The sequence below is a fragment of the Cydia pomonella genome, chromosome 20, assembly GCF_033807575.1.
Source record: "Cydia pomonella isolate Wapato2018A chromosome 20, ilCydPomo1, whole genome shotgun sequence".
In the NCBI taxonomy this organism is placed as follows: Eukaryota; Metazoa; Arthropoda; class Insecta; order Lepidoptera; family Tortricidae; genus Cydia; species Cydia pomonella.
Genome location: NC_084722.1, coordinates 9,095,886 through 9,122,239, shown reverse-complemented (window position 1 = coordinate 9,122,239; position 26,354 = coordinate 9,095,886). Strand labels below are relative to the sequence as shown.

General features: G+C 37.8%; 1 protein-coding gene across 3 annotated transcripts; it reads left to right on the top strand.

The window, feature by feature from the left end:
- The first annotated feature begins 196 nt into the window (after positions 1-196).
- On the top strand, positions 197-26,354 carry LOC133528921 (cell cycle control protein 50A-like). 3 transcript variants are annotated; one of them, XM_061866428.1, is made up of 10 exons: positions 197-331; positions 452-615; positions 3,460-3,557; positions 5,164-5,396; positions 6,524-6,645; positions 9,365-9,478; positions 9,559-9,653; positions 10,373-10,496; positions 12,068-12,226; positions 16,301-26,354. In XM_061866428.1, the coding sequence occupies exons 2-10, from the start codon at positions 603-605 to the stop codon at positions 16,339-16,341; spliced, it is 999 nt and encodes a 332-aa protein (XP_061722412.1). In that variant the 5' UTR covers positions 197-331; positions 452-602; the 3' UTR covers positions 16,342-26,354. The 3 variants fall into 3 exon arrangements, with proteins under 3 accessions (XP_061722412.1, XP_061722413.1, XP_061722410.1); XM_061866429.1 differs by adding an exon at positions 12,796-12,829 and having other exon boundaries at positions 253-615; XM_061866426.1 differs by having other exon boundaries at positions 253-615.

Genomic DNA, 26,354 nt, shown 5'->3' with positions numbered 1-26,354 from the left:
CTATCACAAAAATACACAAATAGCAAACTGATTTTTGCTCAATTTAGACGAAAATTGCGTTTTCTTTGATTATACATTGGACATGTAGGATGTAGGCTTATTTTGCAAGAAATTTAGGGAGTAATGCCTTATTGATAGGCGTACGATAATTTTTTCATCGGTACGATCATTTTGACACTCAAATACGATAATTCTCTTCCGCACACCTGGCAACACTGGGTTTTTCAGTGACATTGACATTTAACAAATTGAAACGTACTGATTATTTATATGCTCTTTTTTTAATATCAGTGCTTTCAATAACTTTTTTATGGTGGTGAAATGAAAAACGGTACGGAAAGTAGCCAAATGTATGAACTCTACCCCTTACAGCAATTGCTAGATGATAATAGAAAGTAACCCGTGAAATAGTGAATATATATTTATAATTATGGTCTCAATTTAATTTCAGGATGCCAAATCAAATAAAGCACCGACTCGCGCAACTACAGAAAATATTGAAAATGATAAACTTTCAGCACCTCAAACTCGGCACCTCGTCATAAAATCGTACGAAGATCTTATATGAATGTCGTATCTCTGACTGAACAGGATATCTCAATATGGCAACTGAAAGTAAGTTCAATTTTGTTTTCATATACCTATTACAAATTTAACTTGACTTTTAAGTCAAAACTCAAAAACATTTGAAGGGACAGGATGTGGTGTCTTCTCGGAGGACCTAAACATACACATCTCAAAACCCCTGGGAGAACATAACACGGTATTCCAAGCAGAATGTGTGGGAATAATAGAAGCTTGCAATGCCATAACAAGACGACAGGTGAAACACGAAAATATACTAATACTATCAGACAGTAAATCAGTACTACAAGCGCTATGCAGCGACAAACTTAATTCAGAGCTCATACTCGAATGTCATCGAAGCCTCACGGAAGTGAGCAAAGAAGGCAACAAAGTAACAATTCAATGGATAAAGGGGCATAGTGGATCAAGAGGAAACGATGCAGCGGACGAACTGGCCAGGAAAGGCTCAGAAACGCCGGCATATAGACCCGAGCCCATCATACCCCTACCAATATCCTATATACACAACCAGCTAGACCTACATCACAGACAACTGCACAATAAATACTGGAATGAAATGGACACATGCAGGCAGACTAAGGATTTTCTACCGGAACTGAACCACAAACTCACCAAAATACTACTGAAAACACCTCGACACCAACTACGTAAAATAGTAGGATTAATTACAGGACATAACACACTTAACAAACACCTACACAATATGGGTAAAACGGACAGCCCCATGTGCAGAGCGTGCATGGAAGAAGAAGAAACAACAAAACATATTCTCCTAGACTGCAAACAGGTAGAAGTATACAGGAACAAATATCTAGGGACTCCGTGCACACTAGGAGAGGCAATTAGCAACCTGAAAACTTTGCTAGGCTTCGTGGAGGAGCTGGGGTGGTTAGAGTAGCGCTACCTCGTTTCACGCAAAATAGGCACAATGGTTGTCGATTTGCGGAAAATGCCCAGAAGCACTAACTAACTAACTAACTAAGTCAAAACTTACCATTGCACCAGACAGAGCAGTTGTGTGATACCTATAATGTGTACAAGTGTAACTAACGAATCTTGGCTTCAAAAACGAGAATGTTATTATTATTATATATAAATAGGCGAGCACCTATTTAGCTGATGAGCCTATGTCACACAGTGTCCTGTATTATACAGTTCAAAGTTTGTAAAGTTGTATGAATGTGCCACCTGTCCTTATCCTGCGTAACTTACTGCCAGTTTGTACACTAATTTGGTTTGCTGTTATAGTCCGAGTAACCTTCGACGAAACTTCACTTGATCATGATTAGCCAATTTAAACCACCCGAACTACGATTGGTCTATTTTAAAATGAGGCGCTGTGATTGGCTGTAGCGTCAATGGGAACCAGCTCTAGGTAGACGGTTTCATGCAATATAGACTAGTTTTAAATGCAATATTTTTGTATGATAATTTATTATTTTATTTTAAAGGCTTATTATTTGTTCGTTTATTGCACGTGTTTAAAGGCAATTAAACCTTCGAACCAATTAATACATTGTGTTGTTCATCTTACAGGTTACCTGTGACGTTTAGTTAGGTGGCACAGAAATATGTCAGATGTAAATTAATGTAAATTTGATAGGTCAAAATTGGAAAAATACAGCTGGCATTTGGAATTTTGTATTTTACTCTGATCAAGATGAAAATCGATATCTGAGGATCCGAGAGGCCTTTTATTTACGAATATGAGATCAAAATTAAAAAAAATAGCCGCGGGTTGAATTTTAGAATTTTTTCATCATATTTGGTAAAAGCGCCCCTTCATTTTCATTCATCGTTCATCATATAAAAGCAAACACTGAGAAATATAAGATGTTGGGCGTTTTTGCCAAATTTGATCTCAGAATCATAATGAAGGGTCGCTCGGATCTTTAGATATCGATTTTCATCTCGATCAGAGCCAAAATGCAGAAATCCAAGATGGCGGGCGTTTGTTTAATTTTGACCTCATATTTATTATAAAGGTCCTCTAGGATCCTCAGATATCGATTTTCATCTTGATCAGAGCAAACATGCAGAAATTCGTATTGAACACGTCGTCATAGGAACAGTTTGTATGGGAATAGTACATTACTATAGAGGACGGGAAAGGAGCGTAGTGAGGTCGGCTAGGGATACGCGACCGGCAACCCCGTTTCTCGCCGAGATTTGTATAGTGCTTTTCTCAAACTTGCAATGGAAAAAAAAATAGGATGATGATGATGATGATTGTTATTATTACTCTCGGGTTACTGGAAGGGGAACGAAAATTTGATTATTTTTACGCTACGACGCACGGTTTAGGAGATACAGCCCTATAAAGATTTCTGCATGACTGAAAAAAAACTTTATGGGGCTGTATCTCCTAAACCGTGCGTCGTAGCGCAAAAATAATGAAATTTTTGTTCCCCTTTGAATCCCTGAAATGCTATTTATCAAACACAAAAAAGAAAAAAAAACACAAAAAAGCCAAAAAAAGAAAAAAAACATAATGGCAGAATTTTGCTTATAGGTTTTTTATGGTTGAATGCCAAGACGTGCCATAATTTGACGTTTAAAAACAAAAGAAAGAGAGGGGCTGATTTAACCCATCTGATACCGAAATAATAGTTATAAGTCTGTCAAGGCTTCTCCTGCCGAAACCTGCAACCTTGACTGCAGACGAGATTATGTAAGCAAGTTCACCTTTGGTATCCCTAAATATACCCATCTGAGACCACCATGAAACCAATTCCAGTCGGTAGATATGAACCTTCATTTCAGAAATATATAAGTCTGCCAAGGCTTTTTCTGCCGAAACACCTTGACAGATGAGACAAGTTTAGGTAAATATCTATCTATTTTGCCGATAACCCAATTCATTTATTTCAGAGTCAGTAAAAACCTTGATTTTAATTGGGGCTGGAGTTCTAGCTGGTGCAAGTATCCTGCTTGGCGTTGGAATTTGGTGCCTCGCCTTTGTGGATGTGGTTTGTATTTGCCCTTACTAATTGTAATAAGTTTTTGGCAAAAATACGCAAAAAGAGGGGTGTTATATGTTTGACTCCAATGTCTGTTTGTCTGTGTGTGGCATAGTAGCTCTCCAACGGATGGGCCGATTTCGATGCGGTTTTGTAAGTGAAAGCGAGTTTTCTTATGTTGGTTCTTAGCTATGTTTAATAGAAATCGATCCAGCAGTTTGAAGAATATCAGATGTTTTCCAAAATGATGTTAAGCATTTTTGGCATACAATGGATTTTGTTGTTACATACTTATATAGTGAAGTAGTTGGTTTATCACAGAGTTCCCAAGGCCACTTCCTGTCTCCATCATCAGATTAGCTCCATGTTATCATAATATTGCAATGTCATTCGATTTAAATATGTATGCATAATTTCAGCTCAACCGGAAATCGGGAAGTGGATCAAATTTAGCGTCCAAAATTTGACCCACAATATCTAACAGGGCAAGCTTGTAATAAAAAGATTGTAAAAATTCACGATTTTGATTTGATTATTAAAGATTTCATTATCTGAGTTGATTCGGATAGGAGTTCGGATAAGAGCACATACTTTTCTACCTTAGAGTTGGCCAAGGCGCCGCCTGCCCGGCCTGTTTGAGGTGCGGGCTGGCCCGAGGAGGACGCTCCAAGTGGGCTTGGTGAGCCCGCTTGTGACGCGCTGGAGGTGGACCGTCGAGGAAGAGGAGTGTCGGTATTGCGGTGAGCCGTTCTCCCTATCCTCGACGGCCGAGGTGGGATCGCAGGGGAAGAGGCGTGATGGTATCACGATGCGCCACTCTCCCTATCCCCTGCGACCTTGGCGGGGCCGTTCCGCTGTAGCGGCGTTGGTGGGGCTGCAGAGGAAGAGGAGTGTCGGTGTTACGGTGTGCCGTTCTCCCTGTCCTCTGCAGCCGAGTTGTGGTTTGCGGCAGAACCATGGACCTCATCTGCCGCCGGGCGCTGGGGAGTTTTCTGGCGCCCGTGGCCTCCTTGTGGCGGGCTCGGGGGGGGTCCGCTACACTGCAGGACGGAGGCCGAGGAGGAAAGCGCGTCGAACCATCTGGCGCGCCTGGCGTGAAGGGCCTTCGGGCATTCGCGAAGGAGCCGCTCGCGGGCGGCTGCCGCCGGTGGGGTCGCGGATGAGTACGCAAGCGTTCCTGTAACCCCACCAATAAGGCGGCGAGGTGGCATATGGGGGGTTTTAGTGGGTATACCGTGGGCCTCATTAGCCTAGACGGGACAAATTTCATCCAATAGCGCCGTGATTCGGATGGCCTAGTGATGATGGCATCTGCCGCAAATGCAGAAGAGCCTAGTTCGATCCCAGCCCTGGGCACTGGAGGCCTTAGTTACTTTTTGTTTCGTATATGACACCTATATTGGCTATATTAAAGATTTCTCCGAAACCATTAAATTTCTCTGAACATTTATGGGGGCGAAAGCTCTAAGGTAAACAAAGAGGTTATTTGCCTTCGATAGACGCACAACCATGTTTATATTTTATATAGTAATTTAGATATGTGGACGCTTTTACTATGAATAAACTGTTGGTCCTATCCTGAAGTTTATAATTCTACTGCCTATATTTATTTCAGCCTGTGTCAACGAAATTCTACTGGGAGTACATGCTCGTAAACAAATGTAACGACACCGAGATAGGAATGCCCTGCATCAACTTCACGACCTCAAATACGCCTGATCGCAAGGGTTTGTACAAGTGTGACTGCGAATTCCCTTTGGAGCTGAAACATGACCTTCAGGGCGCGGTCACTTTGTATTATGAACTGCCAGAGTTCGACCAGACCAACACGGCTTATGCATCCTCCAAGTAAGTTTGTTTTTCTTGACACTCGTTTCCTTGGGCACTACTCCTAAAACCTTTATTTTTAACCCCCAACGCAAAAAGAGGAGTGTTATGTGTTTGATGCCAATGTCTGTCTGTGACATCGTAGCTTTCCAATGGATGGACTGATTTTGATGCGCTTTTTTAGGTAAAAGCGAGTTTCCTTGCGATGGTTTTTGCTATGTTTGATGGAAATCGGTATAGCAGTTTGAAGAGTATCAGTTCTTGTCCATAATCATGTAAGGCCTTTTTGGCATAAAATGGATATAGCATAGGGGGTTTAAAATAGTAGATTGTACAACAAGGGCATAAAGCGATCTATTTCTATCCGAGGCAATGGACATTTATGCACTCTGCTTTTCACTTCGATTGCGAGGAATTTATACAAAAATATCGAATATATTAGGTTATTTTGACGTATTTTTGTCGAGAAGAAAATCATACTTAGGCCGGTCGAAGCGCGCCTGTTAGGAGCAGGCCGGTCGAAGCGCGCCTGTTAGGAGCGCGCCGGTCAGGAGCGCGCGGTGTGGGGCAGTTTGTATGGCAGATTTTGGACTTTATAGCTAAGTTAATAAGGGTCGTAATAGATGATTTTATAATATGAAATTTTATGCAGCTTACACGTGACTTAAATGTCAATTTTACGATATCATGAGAAGTGAAACAAAATAATCTATTAAATATTCACTAGTATTCTTGAACTTGTACTAGGGCTAAGAAGGCCCACTGTCAGTGCGGGTAACAACGCCCGGACCCGAACCGTATAGAACGTAAGGAACCCGAAGGCATAATTAATCAATCAATTGAGTATGCAAAATTTAACCCTATTCAACTTTGAAATAAAGTTCAAAATCAGGTGGGAAACATATCCCTCTGCTTTATAAAGGTATTTAACGGAAAAATTATTTTTTTTATTTAAAAATATCTCGTAACACCTGCTTCACATAAACCTCGATTTTATGGGGTTACTCCCACCCAAGATCTCTTGATACCATTTTCGATCCCGAAAGAAATTAGGTTTATTGGGGAAAATGTTTTCAAGATTTTTTTATAAATGATGACGGCTTTTAGTAATGTTACTCGTACTTAATTAATTTAAACTATAATTTCAGGGATGACCAGCAGTTGACGGGGAAACCGGGCGACCGTCCCGCGGAGTCATGCGGTAATTTCAGCTACAGCAACAATACGCCCATTTTTCCCTGTGGCGAAATAGCGGACTCTTTATTTAACGGTTAGTCAATATTATTAAATAATAATAGCTACTGCTGTGCCGACGGGACGTTCCCTATGTTGCAAGTTTTTAAGATAAAAAAAAGACTATTCAGGTACAGTCAGCCAAGAAAGTGGTTTACAACTTTTCGACTCTATTACTTGAAAAATTGAGTCGAAAAGTGGCAAACCACTTTCTTGGCTGACTGTACTTAAAATGATTTGAGTTCAATTTGTTGGAATAAAAAATACTTATTTTTACTAAGAATGACTGTATATACAGGGGAGGAACGACACGAAGGGTCTTCCCGTCGTTTAAGTGATATAGTATACTAAGATTAGTAATGATTAGAATCATGAATCACTACTTTTTAACTGTGGTGATAACCCTATGCGGTAGCATATGCACATCCGCTTTAAGGAATCGCTGTCGGGAAAACTCGGAGATTATCTACGTTTATTTCTGAGCGTTGACGTAATCACACTGATGTTTGAATGACGCATAAATGACGCTTAAATGAAATTAGTGCGCAAAATATTTATATCAATTACCTACTTTATTTCACATTCACTTACATTGTTCAAATGTTCCTCCTCATCTTACAATGCATGATGCAGCCCGTGCCCGAGTATGAGACAGGTGTATCAATTAACCTTTCTTTGGATTCTGTTCAAAATACCTCAGCAATATTTCTTCTAGTCTAGCCGCGAGTTAGACAACACCTCCACGTTCGTTCGTCATTCTGAGCTTGTTCGTGGTACATTGGGCAATCGAAATGACGACCAAAATGACGTAAAACCGTCCTACGGATATATGCTTATCTATTTATAAGAATCAGCCGCATTATAGTGCCATGTCAATAAGAGCAAATTTAAATACCTAAAGCCATTAGGTAAAATGTCATTTTTGTGTATGTTAGAAAGAACGAATAGAATAGAACGAAAAGAATAGGCGTTACTTTGCGGAAATCCATATTAATTAAAACACAAAACATTACTTTGCTAATGCGCGAAAAGATAACTTGCTAGTCAATCAGTGCTAACCCGTTATACTTGCGTATTTTTACATGCAATACTAATGTTACCCTCCCACCGCAACAATCAACCACCGAAAGTACAAAACTCGACACGTGTTTCGCCTTTCTACGAGGCATCCTCAGGAGATGTTGACAGTCCGAAGTCCGACGACGGAATGAGCTGTCTAGAATGGTCGGTCGACCATATTTATACCTTGGCCTCTACTGTGCAAGCGCGAGTGAGATGAAAATCGTAATAACGGCGACGATGCGATGCAACATTCAACTGTTCGTTAAGAATCATCCCCCTATTGTTATACCTAATTATTTCTAACTGTTCCAGAAACGATCCTTTCTCGCAAACATAAGGTAGTTACAAATTTCTTTGAATGTGTATATGAAAGTTCAGTATCTTGGTTACATTAAGTATGAAGATAAGCATTCTGCAACTTTGGCAATGTATTTTTTCGAAGGGAAGGGACAAGTCGGTTATATTATACATATTTCAGTACGAATGTGTCGTGAGGGAAAATCGTTCAGAAAATTATAAAAGTAGGTATTATTGGTTTGTCTTTTTCCTCGTTATATTTAACGGAAAGCGTAGTTAAATTTAAATAAGTAATGAAATAAAAAATTTCATTAGACCTTATTTGAAACACTGTGACGACACTACCAAAACTAAAAACACACTACCTACACACCTAAAATTAAAAAGGTGACAGATATTAAGTAGGAACTATACCGAAAAATCGTCTTTAACGTTAGGTAGATTTGGTTTGTAGGTAGTTAGTAGGTAGACGTAGTTATATTTACAGCATATCCATCTGACAGGGCGACCAACTTTGCCGCTGCAAGCTGGAGCTAATATAGTTTCAAGTCACGTAAATTATTTTACTGTCACTGTGCACTATTGCCTTGAAGTAGGTAGGCTAATCGTAGGTATGCTTGTAAATAAAAGAGGTAAATTGTTACAAAAACTGATTCAGAGCACTCTATGATACATCTGGTCTTATTTAGTGATATGAACGCGTAAATCGCAACTAAATTTGCATTATTTTTACCTGACCATATTCCTAAATATGTGTCTCTTTTTTAATCCTGATTTGGGCCCTACACTTTTTGAGCAGTACAGCGATCAGGCAGGGGGGTAAAGCTGGGGATAATGTTGAACCCTTCCGCGCCCAGACTTGAATTTACTACTCTGGAATACTCCTACAAACCTTGCGCTCCAGCGATAGGATTGAAGCGACTCAACCTGGGTGTGATGATGATGTGGGAGCACGGTCCTTCTGTGGTGGTATAGTGTGTTTGTGTTTAATAGTCTCCATATTTAGCTCCTTGAACTACCTGTTGACTTTTGTATGAATTCTACGTTTCCTGCCACATAAACGTTGTCTGGAAGAGATCGCTTTTTAGCGATAAGACCGCCTTTTGTTACCTGGTTCTATTTTCCTTTAAAATTTATTTGTAGTTTTACATGTATCTAAAATGTATAATTGTTGGTGCAATAAAAATATTTACTTACATTACCTTACTCTGAACTTTACCATAGGTTGTATAACTTATGGAATGTGATGCGTTTAAATGACATGGGTTATATTCTGAGAATACGTCTGCGGTTGCGTCTAATGCCACGACTTTTTTCACACATTTTGTATGGGTCGCGGTAATCAGACCGCACACAAATATTTATTTGTATGATACATGGTGTATTTTTTCTTTCAGATACTTTTACTCTGAAAAAAGTAGTTTCAGAAGAAGAGGAGGTTACCCTAGAAGTAGAATATACGAATTTAGTGACCGGCGACACATCTAAATACAAAAACCCTCCTGAAGAAGGTAAGGTTGCATCCAAATTAATTTACTTTAAATGCTTTGTTTGGACTACATGACTGACCTTACCCATTATTCTTATCCAGTACGAAATAAATTTACGAGACCAATAAATTGGGGTGGAGATCCCGACACGCAAAATCTGCCGTGGGAGACTGGTACGAGCCTAAAAGGTGTTGAGGTGAGACTAGAAACTTTTTTAGTGGTAAATCGCTTAAGACTCCAAACTCTCCCTTCAAATCCTTCTCGCCAAGGCTAGAAATATTTCTGAATTTTTCTTTGATGTCACTACTCACTATTAAAAACGGGGTATTTACCATGTAAGTACATTTGTATTAGGTACTATTACCTAGTTCCCCATTTTTTGCCACAGTTACACATGCCATCTTCAGAGAATCACTGACGGCGATGTTGAAATCAGAAAGAGACTGTTTCGGCAAAAACGCGCGTATTGATACTGTAAGTTCGATTATTTTCTATTCTAAACATATCTGACAGACCGGTCTGTGGATATAAGGAACACATTTAAAACTCGAAGCACATCACATCATGCTACTTCGTGAAGATGGCATGTGCGACTGTGATGAAGTTCCGGGAATTCATGGAAACATATATGTACGTGGTAAATATCTCCCATTTAAAAGTAGTTACATTATAATGTTTGTAGTACCTACACTGTACACTGAACACTGTTTGTAATGTTTGCAGTGCTTAGTGAGTAGGAATGGATGAGTTTTGTGTTCTTGGTAAAAATCGCCGAAGGCCCTAAGGATATGCTGTGAACCGATCGCCTGATTTGTGGAAGATTTTCCCATACAATTTATATAATTTATTTCAGCATATTACATCTATATATATTACATTTATACTCTCTAGAGTGTATGTGTATTTACTTTCCAGAACCCGGCATTCCAAGCGTGGATGGATACGAATCTGAAAAGCAAGCCAGTGTGGCGAGTGAAGAAGAAGGGCGAGTATGAGAAGGGGTTGCCGGCCGGAAACTACATTATGTTTATTGAAATGCGTGAGTAAATTAAGATATTGGAACACTGGACGATTTTAGGTCAATATGTAAATTATAAAAATAGACATTATATTTCGTCACTTTATTATTCAGATATAATTTCATTTTATTAATCATGTAGTTTCCCTATTGTACAGGTAGCATATCGCACACATTTCAGAGTAACTATTTTGATTAAAACTGTCAAAGCAACTTCCGCCCACTTCCGGTTACCGCTTACGCCGGTAAGGTGGCGGCCGCTCCGCTCTCCATTTCTTTAGATATTTGTGCGTGGTAGCGTCCACACGTCGGTCTAGTTGCCGAACAATTCGGCACAAGACCACATTGTTTTTTTTTAAAAGATCTTCGTTGCGTACTATGGTGTTATAGTAAAAATTTTTTAAGGTTGCAATAGCGGTCATTGACTTGACCCCTAACCCGAAATCGTAATTTTCTAGCGATAAATCATCTAACTATACAAAACTGTCGCAAAAAATTCATCGCTTGTGTATCATAATACAGGGTAGGATGGAGCCAAGAGCTCATTAGGTGCGTACGGGTGTCATTGCAAGTGTTAATTTAATGATAATATGTCATTTTTACATCCAAAAATAAATCTTAAATACGTTTAAGTCTGTTTGTTTATTTCTACATGGAGATGAAGTAATTTTTAATAATAAAAACATCAACTGAGCACTAACACCGCCGGCAGTACCCGCTAACTACTCAGCTATCCGCGGCTGGCGATACCACAGCCTTACATTTTATGAGTGTCGAGAGTCAGGGGTGGGGCACACTCGGTCCCATCCGTGGCGTCGGTCTATAGCTGTGAGACTACAAACCATAGTTGAATAAAGCAATAGATGTAGTTTGAGTGGAGTCGCTTGTCAGAGCTTCATACTGTCTTATTCTTATGCTAGTATTAAAGTCCAAAAAAAGGGATGAGATAAGTGTTTTTATTTTACTGTTACCTTGGAGGATTTAACAACTGGGTTCGCATTTAAGAGCTTGCCCCTCTGTCGAAAACCTCGGCCAATTATCATATGTATTGTATGGACTGAAGTTTGTCTGACATGGCTATTTGTACGTTCCGTACAAATAGCCATACATTTGACATGCCCCTCCCGCGCAAAAATCGGCAGACTGTTTGTACAGAAAATTACAGACAAGGCGTCTCCAGTTAAATCCTCCAAGATTGTTACTGACAAAATTGGTTTGCCAGACTATTACTATGCTCTGAGATATTTTTGCTTGACTAGTTTGTAAGGGTGTAATTAAAATCAGTTTTTAGCTTAATCTGGAAGTCAGTCAGATCCACTTATAAATACTATGGAAAAGGGGGTATTTACCCTGTATATATGTTTAGGCAAGTTCCCCATATTTTGCTCACCATACAAACCATAGCATAGCATGCTGCGAGGATAGGTCGCAATTAAACTCGCAGCACGTCAATTCAAGCATGATGTGGGAATGCGCCAATACAAATATACATGATTGATAACCCATTTTCAATATTATTTCACATGTAGGTGACTAGTCAGATCCAATCCAAGGTTTAATATAGAAATAACCGAGATTGTAACTCGTTGCAGATTATGGAGTTGACCGATACGGCGGGCCGAGGGTCATGATACTCGAGGGAATGTATACTGAAACGTCCCGGAGGAGCACGGCCGGAGGCGTTTGTCTCATACTGCTTGGGTTACTTGGACTCGTGCTTGGAGCTGGATACATAGTAATGCAACGCAAGAGTGAGTAATGAAATGTATTATTATACTTATATAAATAGATTATTTACATTATTTTAATAATACATTTTATAGCAAGTGCGCGTATAAAAATTAATCACAATAACCAAAACATTTAATACCGAAACACTCGCACAGTTGCAATTTAACATGAATTATTTTGACAACATTTAATTTTGAGTGAAAATACCGGGGGTGTGATTTTCTTTTTTTTTTTAGATCTTGGATGTATGAATTACAATCAAACATAAATTTTAAGAATTTGGAAAAGTTAAAAGCACTGGTTTGCAAAAACGAATTTTGCGAACGCTAAAAAAAAACAACTGTATCAAAAACCCTTGATTTGTAAATATATCTGAATTCTGTAGAGTTAGACCAAGACGATTTTGATAGCACAAGTGTTATTTTAAACGTCTAACTTCTATGAAGTTATAACGTACAAATAACACTTGCACTGCGTGTGGTATCAAAATCGTTGCCGACTTATCTTGATCTGACTCTAAACGTTTTTTTAAGTATTTGATATTAGATTTTTTATAACTAAGAACATGCATATTTTTAATTGCAAGCAGACTGGAGTCCAGAATGGGCGGCACAATAATAAAAGTACGTCATCTTGTACAGTCAGCATCAAAAGTACCTTTATCGTAACTGGTACTGTGGCACAGATTAAGTACCGTCAAATAGGGTTATTTGGAATTGAGCTATTGGACTGAATTTATCCTATATTATAAATAACTGTCATTTTTAAATAGTTGATGTCATATAACCATTTTAACCACGACATAAATTTTTTAGACTCGGCTTATTATTGCCAGTTCCAAATAATACCATAATATTCAAATACTCGTCGATATCTTAATTTTTAGGCCGCGGGCTGGATGCCAGCGGGCAGCGGGACAACTAGCGGCTGATCAAGGTCGTTCATACATTGCGTTCAATCAAATGTATGAAGGGCCTTGAATTGCAGCTCGGCGCCCCGCTGCCCGCTGGTGCCCGGTCTGTGGGCTTAGAGGCTATTTGATGCTGGCTGTTATTCTTATATTCTAGCATGCCCTCCTCTTAAAGCACTCTTTATGTTCTATGCGGTTCTCAATCGGGACTATCGGACTCGCAATGTTTATCGGATTAACTAATATGTACCTTTGTGCTTTTTAAATACTATGCTTGCAGCCTTGCACATAACGTTCGGCCTTAGCTCTTCAAGTGGCATATATCGTTTTTGAGTTATTGGAATTTTGATTTTATTTCAATGAATCAAATCTGAAATTTAAATGACATACCTAATCGGTCGGGAGTCGATGGCCTACCACTCCAAGGGAGTTGGTCAAAGTTTTTTTAAGATTACTTACTTACTCTTCTTCTTATTCGTCTTCTTATTCGTGTAAAGGTATCAAACTTTTTAAATTAAATTCTTGTCTGCCAATGCTTTGCCACTTCTAGCGCTCTGGGTGTAGCCCTCAGGAGATCTTCCTCAGTGCACATCGTTGAGCACAGGGAACATTCGATCATGTGCTTTGTTGTTTGGAGGACTCCACACTCGCAGAAAATATCACCTTGTCGGCCAATACCCCATCTCAGAAGATTATCTTTTGACCGACCAACACCCGTTCGAAGTCGGTTAAGGGCTTTCCATACTGCCCAGTTTTCCTTTCCCCCTGGAGGCAGGAGTTCCGCAGCTGGTATACGTAACGACGTGTCGTTGAGTTGTGAGTTCCATGATTTTAGGCGAGCCTCCTGGGGAGTTTGGTGCTGCAGAGCTGAATTTGTAACGAAGCTCTTCCGGGACTTAAGCCTTGCAGTAACTGGTTTGTGGTTGTGCAGGGGGTGACGCAGGTCGCGCAGTTGTTTTCCGCGCTCAACAGCCCCGGCTACGTCTCTGCGTATGTCCGGCGGTGCAATTCCACTCAGTTGGTATAGATGGTCACGTTTAGTAGGTTTTAGACAACCGGTTACTAGGCGGCAGGACTCGTTGAGGGCTATGTCAACCTGGGCAGCGTGTGAAGAATTTTTCCAGACTGGGCATGCATATTCTGCAGCGGAGAAGCTGAGAGCGAGAGCCGTTGTGCGTAGGGTATGTGGGGTTGCCCCCCATGTGGTACCGGTGATACGACGCAAGATGTTGTTCCTCGCCGCCACTTTCTGTTTGGTGTTGAGGCAGTGAGCTTTGTAGGTCAGTGACCGGTCCAGCGTCACCCCTAGGTATTTAGGGGCGGCAGTGTGTTCTAGCCGTCTGTCTTCCCAAACGATATTCAGCTGTCTGGTGGCCTGGCTGTTTCTTAGGTGGAAGGCCTGTGTTTTAGATGGGTTCGGTTTAAGCTGATTTTCTTTATAATACAGTGACAAGCTCGCCAAACCTTCCACAAGACGATTCTCCACTGCCTCGAAGGATTTTTCTTGCGATGTGAGTGCAAGGTCATCGGCAAAGAGGAAATGTTGTAGGTTATCTAAGATCGGTTGGTCGTTCGTATAGATATTGAAAAGTGCTGGTGCCAGCACGCTACCCTGGGGAAGACCATTTTTAAGGGACCTCCACCTACTTTTTTTCCCTTGGAACGATACACACACTTACTTACTCGAAAAATTGGAATGAGTGCCTTGATCTGGGTGGCTTTTAAGGGTTATGTGTCCGCCGCGAATTATTGATTTAAGAAATATTACGTACGTACGTAACGTAAGTACTGTCAGATTTATCTACCTAATTCTGGGCTATAACCACGAAAATCCAAGTTCAGAAGTCTCTGTCACTATTGACGCCCTAATCGGAGTAAAAGCAGGGCCGGATTTAGGGGAGGGCAACCGGGGCTACTGCCCCGGGCCTCCACAAAAGAGGGGCCCCCACAATAGAGAATTCGGAAAATTTACCATTTTATTTGGAAAAAATTTGGGGCCAGGGGGCCTCCACTCCTTTATTGCCCGAGGCCTCCAGACCTCTAAATCCGGCATTGAGTAAAAGAGAAAGATGCCCTAAACTTACGAACTTCGGTATTGACGGTAGGCCCTCTGGCCTCTGAATATATGCTAATTTTGAATCAGAGATGGCTATTACCTATATTTGGCCAATGAGAAGATACTCACTTTTGGCCGTAATATATAAGACGTGAACTGACGTTTGCGGCTACAGTCCAATATCAACCGTTCAAAGATAACTATTACCGCACTTAGGGCATAAAACTGGGTTTAATAAATACTATTCGTTCGGACGTTCAGACACTTTCTTGCATGTGAGTTCGCCATTCGTTGGCTAAGGCTGAAAGTTCACGATAAATAAAAAGATTGCTAATGGGTAAAATTAGGCCAATTTTATCCGGACATAAAAATATCTGTCGGTAATAAGTATTGTTATTTGTATTCAAATTATATTTCTCACATTATATTTGCTTAAAACTGCCTAAGATGCATGTTGCATGCTAATAATTCACTAGCTACTAACCTAAGTAACCTAACGAATAAGTACCTGAAGTTAATGCGACTCAATCCGTCTACGGGATATTACTTACACCAGCCCATTTTAGCAATTTTTTTTCATCCTTTGACGACAGCGTACCGCCTGCTTTTAACTCCTTAAGCTAAAAAGCAATTCATCGACAAAATTAACAATAGTGTGCTGTAGGAAAAGCGCTCGTGTATGGAATTTTCCGTAGACGGATTTAGCCACATGACCTTACCTTGATAATAAAATTTAGATAAAAAGTAAATATTTGTCCATGTCGAAGTTATATTTAAGGAAAGTAGATATAAGCTGTTTTTTAAACTATAAATACGCCTTATGTACATTATCTATGCAAGAAACAAGTGAGCGTTCCATACTATTTCCACTGGGAAAAAATATAGTAATTCATAGTTAAAAACAGACTACCTATAGTTTAGCATTTTAAACTAGGTCTATGTAGATTATTTTCATTGCCTCTTTGTCCAGTTATCAACGAAAGTTCCTTGTAATATTCAACTCGATGCGCACATACACGTTCTTGCATATCAATATGTAAAGGTAATATTACTTCTGTTGCTGACTGCAGGTACAGTTAGTGAGTTTGCGGCGTAGCTAGATCCTACTAACATTTAATCTTCTTACAGAAATGGGAGAAGACCGCTGGAAAGCTGCCTACAGGCGATAAGGCTTTTGAAAAAAAAAACCCTAAAATCTGTAGGCTTTTTTTAATATGTTAAACGTACCTACTAATAGCAACATTTTTAACCAACCATAGTAGATAGTCCTTTTGCAGCTTGCTGTACCAGGAGGAGTCTTCCTAAGGCCCACGATCCTACCCATATTACTAATTACTTCAAAGTAATTAAAACTATTTTCAATTTTAGCAGTTACATTTCTTTTGTTTATTAGATTTCAAAACAAATGAAATTTAACCATATTTCCTAGATATTTGGTTTCGAATTCAACTGACATGTTTGCTTGAATGATGGGCCTTAGGAGGATAGATATGGTTTACGAATGATCTATTAACTGTGTCCACGATTGTATCAGCAGTTGCATGTTTGCACACACATGTACTTACAAGTTACTAACTAAAAGCATATGGCATGATTGATTCGTGTTCCATGTAGTCTGTTACAAGCTTACGATATAAGGCGTTTCTGTCAATTGTTTTGTGTGATACGACCCTGCAGCACCCTCAGCTTTGTTATGGGGTCCCCCGCGGTTTCCATCGATTTTTGACAAGTTCTGAGTCGTTACTCCTGCATTTGCACTACAGATAGAATTATAAGACAAACGGCTTTCGGTTCTTCGATCTTTTATCTCCATTCTGGTGTGCCGAATATTGAAAAAAATTTATACTTATTTTTTAAGATTTTTTTAAACGTTGTCTCAAAAAACACTTTTTTTGTTACTCAATTGCTGTGCAGTTACGTTCTACTGGTCAGATATTTTAATTTTAAATTAATTAACACAAAAGTTATGGCCAGGTTTTTTGTCTAAAATTTTCAACTTTAATGCCACATATCTTGAAGACAATGAACATTGAAGTAAATATGAGATAGTATATTGCTTAAAACAGTTGCTGTTAATATGATAACTTGATAAGCTACTAAAACATTAGAAAACTAAGGGATTCAGATCGAAGGTCATTGGCGCCAGAGAGCCCCTTAATAAAATAGCTTAATACTAGTTATAAATTCCTTGCACTTGGTCCAGCTGCCGAGCGAATGTCTTCAAAGTACTAAATTATATGTAACAGGTAAATCGCCTTTTTTGACCCGATGTATTGACATGAGTTTCAGCGGTCATGGTCGTTAAAAACAGAAATCCCACCGATTTTATAAAATTGTTTTTAAATCACAAATTGGAACAATCACCCTTACTGATAACGTCACCCAAGGCACCAACAGTCTGTTGTGATGACTTCTTTGGTGTACAGAGAACGTAAGACGGTGAACTCTAATTTCTATAAATATCTATAACTATTAAAAAAAAAAAAAATCACAATTTCGTTATTTTTAGTACATACCACACCACAAACTGTTTGAATTTATTGAAGCTACTGACGGTCGACCTGTGGTTCCGCTGGGTAGTATCACACACTTTTTTTTATTCCTTAGCACAGAACTGGTAATATGTATGTACACATGTACAGAAGCTCCACTGCCTAACTAAACCGGCTTTTGACAGATGAAGACCACGAATATAGATGAAGTCGTAGTTCAGGATTCGTAAATACTATTTTACAGCTTTTCCGAGAAAAAATATCTACTCATGTGGTACTCTTAGTTTCGTTCACTGTAGAAAAAAAACACCTTACCCCCCCCCCCCCCCCCTATCCTCTATCGAACCTCGCGTGATTTGTACACAAGCTCTTGTCAATGTCACTTCGCTTTCAGTATGGATCAGACGAAAAAAGCCAATGAAAAAAGATCTTCAGCTACTTATTAGATTCCGAAGAACATCATGGGGTAGTCGGTAGTTTTTATGGTCCCCTATCCTTCGTTCGATCCGTACTGAAACCGACACCATATTAACACATAAGTAATAATAAGTATGACCAAAAAAACGCATTTATTTGTATCCAATAAGAACTCAACGTTTTTTTTTCTGTTTATATGTCTTTATAATAACGATATTAATTATCTACCATATTGTATTATCATATAACAGCAGGCAAATGTACCTATCTTATAAACATACCCCGGGTTTGGATGCGGGAAATATTGTTTGTATTTATAACTTTGTGTATTGTAAAATAGTTACTAAATTATTAGTTCAAAATAAGTATTAAACTCCAAATGTATTATTTTTACAGTTTTTACCGCACCTAAAATTCCCGGGTATGCTTATTATAACTTAATGTTAAGATATAGGATAAGATGAAAAAAATTATACATAAGCATCTCACCCTTATTTAGATTTGTGATTGAACGTTTTCAACTTGTTTATGTAAGTAGGAATACAAATAAAATATCCCACCCGTTGCATTGTGATACCCTTTAAGGTTTCGAAGAGGTTTTTTGTAAGATATTGTTTTTTTATGTTAAGCGCTTCAAAAAAACCGACTATTTCGATTTACAAAATTTATTTGAATTTCCTGTGTCGTTTTTGTGTGTGTGTGTAATGTAATGGCATTTTTTTGGGCTAAGCCGGTAATTTTTTTTCTGGGAAGAGATAATATCTCTCTGCTGATAAGATAAGAGATATATAACTAGGTTAGGTACACACGATGAAATTTAATCGGTGATCAGGAACCATTTTTTTTAAATCGGTAACCGATGGCGATTACATTTATGTAGCTCTTAACAACTTTTTTTTATCATAGAAACCTAATTTTTAAGTTGAATAAAATTTTATTTGAAATTTATTGTCACCCTACCAATGGTTTTAGTTAATCCAAAGAGTTTAAAACTTCTTTCAAAAGTAACAGCCATAAAAAACTAAAGACTTAGGAGCTGTCAATTTGTCATTGTTAAATTCCCCGCCAATACAGCCGAGGAAATGGATTCTTTAGCAGTTTGCGGTTCAAGTATTTAAATTTGGTTATACCTACATACTAGCTGTCCAATGTTAAGTGAAACGTAAACTGCTAAAAAATGAATTTCCTCGGCCGTAAATCGTGTACATCGGGTACTTCCCTTCAATAAAGCAAGGGTATCATTAACTGTAATTAATTAGATGATGAAGTAAATTGCATGAGATTTCGCATATTGAATTCTATTTAAATTTGTAATTAATATTTTTTTACTGATCACCTATTAAAATTCACCGTGTATATGCGGGGTCTGCATATTTACAAGCCAACGCAACGTTCCAAATAATAGATTATACACCAAGGGGATAAAGTACTGTTTTATGTCACGGGCGCGATATTAAATCCTAAACGTAAGGAAGCGAGGGGGTTATTAGTTAGTTAATTCCGATTCCGAGCGAAGCGATTCCATATATTTCCGACATGATTATTATTTTTGTAAAATGTAAAATTGTTATGGAATAAATGATTATCTATCTATCTATTACTTAAGATTGAGTCCTGACCTGAGTGTAGTGAGGGATTCAAGCGCGCTCAAGACATAAACAGCTTTATCTCCGAGGAGTATACTCTACTTTTCTTACCTCCTGCGAGACAATAAAAAAAACTAAGGCTACGAGAAACAATATTTTATTAATATAAATCAAAAATGGAAATGAATGATTAATACATAGCGTCAAGCGTCTTGTAGCACTCGCGGCTTTTGTTTTTTTTTTTTTTTTTTTCAATTTATTTATTCATAAACAATATTCAACTTGTGGCGGCCCGTACGATTTTCGAATAAATAAATTCTATTTTCAAATCGGTGCGGCGCCGGGCTTCACGAAATTAGACTTTAAAAACATAATAATAAGAACTACGAGAAGTGATATCACATTATAACCTTATATTAAGTTTATGTATAATGAAATTCAGTACAATATTACTACCCGGCTAAAACCAAGGGCTATAATGATTTGCTTTCGGTAAGGTTTGCATGATATATAATTTGGCATTGTCGAGCAGGTGGTGTGAAAAATATATTTACACGAATGAATTGTCACGAGTAAATATTTATATTTGTGTAACGGTGGCTTGTAAATATGTTTGTGAGCTCAACACAAACGTATAGTCAGACGCGACTTATCTTTAGCTTAGTGACAGACGTCAAACACCAAGAATGGCGAACACAATTTGTTCTCGCCAAATTCGATTCGATTTGTTCGTTGTTGCTGTTTGTTTTTGTTGTTGTTCTAGGAGTACTTACATATAAGTCAATGACATAATAAGGAGGTTTGTTCTGTTCTTTACTCATGTGATCGAGCCTCTGGTTTTCTCGGTCAATTTTTTATTAAATAATCTTGATTGTTTTACTTAGTCAGTCTTTCATATATTATACAATAATGTTTATTTTGATGTATTATGATTTAAGTATTAGTTTTAATTTATATCTTAGATTTAAATTGTAATCAAGCCATCATTTCGATTATGTATTTTATTTGCTTCAAGTTTGTACAAAAATACCCCGAAATAATTAACTGGGGAGTATCATTGTTGGTCTTTATATACTACATTACCTTTATATGCTACATTGAATAATTAACTGAATGTCTAATGGTTCATCAACATGTCAAAGGCCCTAACGCGAAATACGAAAACCATTATTTTATCTTCTATTCTATCGCTCGAATATGCAAGAACGATATAAAGAGTTTTCGATTTTCGTTGTTCGCGTAGGGTAGGTATAAGGGGTATAACTGTAACTACTGTAAGTAGTCGTTAGGAGCTATAGAGATTATTGGTGAGAAGCATTTATGGTGTCTGAGTAGGTAGGTAGATACCTAGTACATAGATATGCTTGTTTGCATATACAGTAGCGGAAAATAATCTATCATATTTGTGTTTTTTTTTAAGTATTTTTTTATGAGAACGAATAAGGCTGCCTAAACGATTATCATGTGAAAGTCCTTTAGATGGAGAGTAAAATCATATACTACATTTGTATGACACCATATAAGAAACTCGTTTTGTACGAGTTTATTAAAAAGTGCATAAAATAACTAATACTCGAAATATAGGTAAAAGTGGTTTATTAATAAAGAAATATTAGATTAGTACTTGGTACTGAAACCCTTTGAATCAAGAACAGCTTGGCATCTTCGGGGCAGGGCAATCTTTCGTTGACATTTCTTGCACTCACACGACGACCTAGCTCCTTCCATAGGTTTTCTATAGGATTCAAGTCCGGACTTTGGCTGGGCCATTCCAAGACCCTCACTCTACGTTCTTTGAACCATTGTTTAACAAGATTAGACGAATGTGTCGGATCATTATCTTGCTGAAACATAAACGCTCTGCCGAAATTCTGGCGAGCCCAGGGAAGAAACACATGTTGTAATATTCCTTCATAAACTTCCTTCGTCATAATGCCGTTTATTCGAGTAAACTCCACTTGCACTGAAACAGCCCCACACCATAAGGGAGCCGCCGCCGTATTTGACTGTAGGGAGCTGATACTTGGGGGGGGGGGTTGATTATGAATTAGCACGATATTGAAACACAGAAAAATGAATTCAAATTGAATTTCGAAATATGTACCGGCCTGTTAGCGTATAATTGGTTGAGAATAAATCAATATAACCTTTTTTAATTAGTTATCAACAAATGCAGTTCTTGGTTTCATCTAATTTAAAATATTTTACAGAAAAATCACAATATGATAGATTTTTTCCGCTACTGTACGTGAATTATCAAAACTGCACTTACATTTTTTAAATAATTGTATTTGTATACTTACAAAATTACACTAGTAAAATGTTAGATTTAAGGTACACAGGTTATTAGATTGAACCATTCAGGATATTATATTCTAAGAGAGAGAGAGAGGAAAACAATATAAATACTGACTTATGTCTGTCGTTCTCATCAGTACGTGCCGAAAAAAAGGCTATCCAATAATCCTTGAAACGGCTTCCGTCGAAAGTGTCTTGAGATTTTCCGTAGTTTTATAACCGAGTAAATTATTTACTGGGCGTTTTCACTTAAAAGTGTACCATTTACTAAAATGATAGTTAAAAAAAGTAAATGTACTATTTTTTCTGAAAACCCCCTATTATGCATTTGGAATACAAACTATTTGAATAAAAAGTCTGTAAAACGTAATTCCTAAAGTAGGTACGTATCCTTAAAGGGAATAGCTAATAACTACTTCTATATTTTAGGGATTCTGTTGTTCTGCCAAACTACCTCATATGCATTGAAAGTACAAACCGTAAAATTTACCGTTGTTTCAAAATATAGTAAGTATTCGATCTAAAGCGAAATCGAATAGTTGATGAATAGTAGTTGTTTGGAATAGTAGTGTATCTGTAATTCTGTCTTCTTCTTTTCATCCTGTTACCCCCTGCTGGGGTGTAGGGCTCGAACCATTTTCTTCCACTGACTCCGGTCCTGGGCAGCTTGGGTAACCTCCTCCCACCCCATCCCCAATACACCCAACTCTTGCTCCACGGAACGGCGCCAAGTAAATTTAGGGCGACCATGTTTCCGTTTTCCGGGCATCTTCCAGGTTCAGGGCCACCTTGGATAGGTGGGTGTCAGGCTTCCTGAGGATATGCCCTATCCAATGCCATTTGCGCGTTTGGATCTCCTGTAATTCTGTATAAGCTGTAAAATATGTAAAAGCGAAAGTATATTTTTACATACCTAGTTACATCGTGGGATGAGTTGTTGTCATTATTGGGCGCTTTGTCACGTTTTACCGTCACGATAAAAGAGGGGACCTAAATGTATGAGATTATATGCAGTTGCTTTTAAATTACCGTGGATGTTGACGTCCACGATATATTGAAAGGGACTGCATACGATAATGCAGGGGTTACCGTGCCGGTACCGTGGACGTCGTGGAGGTTACAAAGTAAAAAGCATTTATTTCGCACATACTCGTATTACACAGTATGTAATTATATAATAGAATAAAAAACTCCATATTATAATATTTATTTAATAAATACAAGCATTTATAAAATAATGTCTAATTCATATCCGCAACGTAGGGTTCGTCAGGAGGGTACAACCATAAATCAACAACAGGCGTCGTCATTGCACACAAACAATAAAGCTCAGTCAGGCTTCGTCATTAATGTCACTAACTTAAGAAATACCTATCCACTTGTGGTTTGTTGTCCGGATTTGTCGTGGATTTGCCCAAACATTCTGGTTGCATTTCTTAATCTTTTTGTGGCAAACTAAAGTGGTACAACCGCGAAAGGAATAACTGCTATTCTATTACACTCGCGATTTTCTAATGACATTCGTGGTTTTCCAAGTCGTGTCGGTTTTTTGAAAATCTTCAAAGTAAACCTCCAACCTATGAAGTATTCAACCACACACAGCAACTATCAAAATGCACGTAGCGAACACGTTTGCTAATTAACGTCACATGTGCCAACTTTGAACAGTTTATCTTCACGTAGGTATTGAAATGGAACGTGCACATCGACGTTGTGTGTCAAATTGTCTGGTGCATGTTTTGCATGGTGCAGATTGGCGCGTATTTGCCTCAACAGCAACTCGGGCCCAGTATTTATCGTTGTTTTACTATCTATAGTACTTGTGAAAACGACTACGTCTCTTTATTAAACATCAATATTAAAAATATTTTCCTATAATAATATTAATAATCGATGACATTATTTATATAATAAATGAAAAAGTTACTCAGTACCTAAACATTTTTTTACAATTCAGTATAAAATACATATTAGCTAACAATTTAATTCAATTTATTGTCCAATCATTCATTATTTAAACGCGCAACGCACAAAGCTTAACGCAGATGGCGCTGCAATCGTTTAAAATAACATAGTCAGACCGAGATAAGTTGGCAGCTAATTTGACAGCCCCGCTGACTTCTATGAAATTATGACGTTTACTTAACACTTGCGCAAGCTGGGCTATCAAAATGGCTGCTAACTTAGTTTGGTCTGACCTAGCATTGGCATATGTAATGACAAAGCTTTGTGCGTTTTCCTCATTATTTATTGCTTATTGAATGTTAGCTGTGCACATATTTCTTACATATTAATATTAGGTAAGGTACATAATAATATTATAAATGTATTAATTTATTCCTAATTTAGAAAACGTATAGCCTGACTAGTAATACATATATGATCACGCGCCATTGCGGAATATCACTGGAACTTTTCATACTATACTGAACTGTCACCCTAATCACCCTATACGAGGGCGGTTCCAAAAGTTGTTAGTTGCTCCGGCTCTACTCGTGCGATTACAATATTATTTATACCATTGTGAGGGATATTTTAATGCTAATGATGGGCATGTTTTTTAATTAATGCGAATAGTTATTTGTTATATATTTTTAATTGTAGCTGTTTTATATGGAGTTAAGAATTGCGTAGAAAAAAACGGCAAATTGAGGCATAATTAAATGAATTATGTATTGAAATCTTTGAAAAACTAACTTAAATTTACTAGTTATTCTGTTCCTTCCTATTTCCAATGTATAAATCGGTAAATAATGTTAGATATATACAGTTTTTTAAATATTTGAAATGAATGACCGCGGGCGACAAAACTCCCCACTTTGTCGCTTGTAATAAGGACAAAATTTGTGTGTATCTTTATAAGAATAACCTGTCAAGGCATCCTTTTTTACTTTTAATGAAATGACTCTTTGTTGACAGTGTCGACACCTATTAAATCATAATAGAGAGAGATTCGTAATTAGCAGCACCTAAAAAAACTAACTGTTTTTTTAACAAATACTGTTTACAAAATAACAGCACATATGGAGTCTCAATTACTCATTTTCATGACTAATATATGTAAAAACTAAGCGTTTTCTAAAAATGTTGTTACACCTCTTTAGTACCTAAGTACTTACTGAAAGATCCCTCACAAAGGTATAAACTAACTAACTAACAACTAACAATTTTTGGAACAGCCCTCGTACATGAGAATAACAGCGCCATCTTGACAATGATCATATATTACTGGTCAGGCTTTACTTAACATACTTTTTAAGCAATTTTTATAGTAGGTACCAAATTGCTATGTATTTTTTAATATTTTATGATTAAAGCCGGTCAAACAACTTTGTCAGTAGAAAAAGGCGCGATATTCAAATTTTCTATGGGTCGATAACCCTTCGCACCTATACATAGAGTCGGACCAAGGGAACTTATTTTTTTAAATTTGCCGATTTTTCTATTGAAGCCTAGCCTCCTAAGGCCCTGTGTCATAAATATATTACATAGAGTTTTTAGTCTACATTAGTGCTGAAGTTGAAATTTGTCTGAAATAGATGACGTCACCGGGCCTTGGGGCTAGGCTAGACAATATGAATAGAGTCCGGCTGATCCTAACTCTTCACAGAATTTGATGTCAGAAAGTGTGGAGTGCCATTATAAACGATTTAGCTTGGCTAATTATTCACGAACATTTTGGGATAGGTAAAGTGAGTAGTTTGCCATTAATACCTCGTATGTGTATAAGCACTGATCAGTGCGAACGAATTTAAATTTAAATTATATTGTATTAAGCAATGAATTTAAATTCATTATCTCCTTAATGGGCCAGTGGGCCTATTACCACCACACTCGCTATGGTCCCGACGTCGGGCCTGAGCAAGAGAGTTTTTCCGTTTCACCAAACATCAGCACATCTTTTACAATATTTGACATGTAAAAAATACTTTGTCTCTAATTGCCAAAAATGTTCAATGTTTGATATTTTTGCATATGTACCATTATTTTACATTTCAATTTAATTAGCATTTATTCTATTCTCATATCTCTATTAGTTTCATAAGGCCAGTCCAGGCGGGAACATTTTTTTGCCAACCTGATTAAATTGTCTGATCAAATCAGGTGGTGCGGAAACGCCCATTTCGACCGCCAATTATGATTATGACCGATATTATTCGCGACTGGGGGCATTTTTTTATTTAGAGCGCTTAATTATCACCATAAATGTATAATTTTGACGCCCATTTCTTTTCTGATCAAATCAGTTGATTTGATCATCTCACCTGGACTGACTTGGACCGACTTTATCTTCTAGTTTTTTAAATCGTAACTATTGTCTTTATTTTGATTATTAATTTATGAATTAAGTAATATGATATCAATTAAAATGTTATGTAAACAACATAA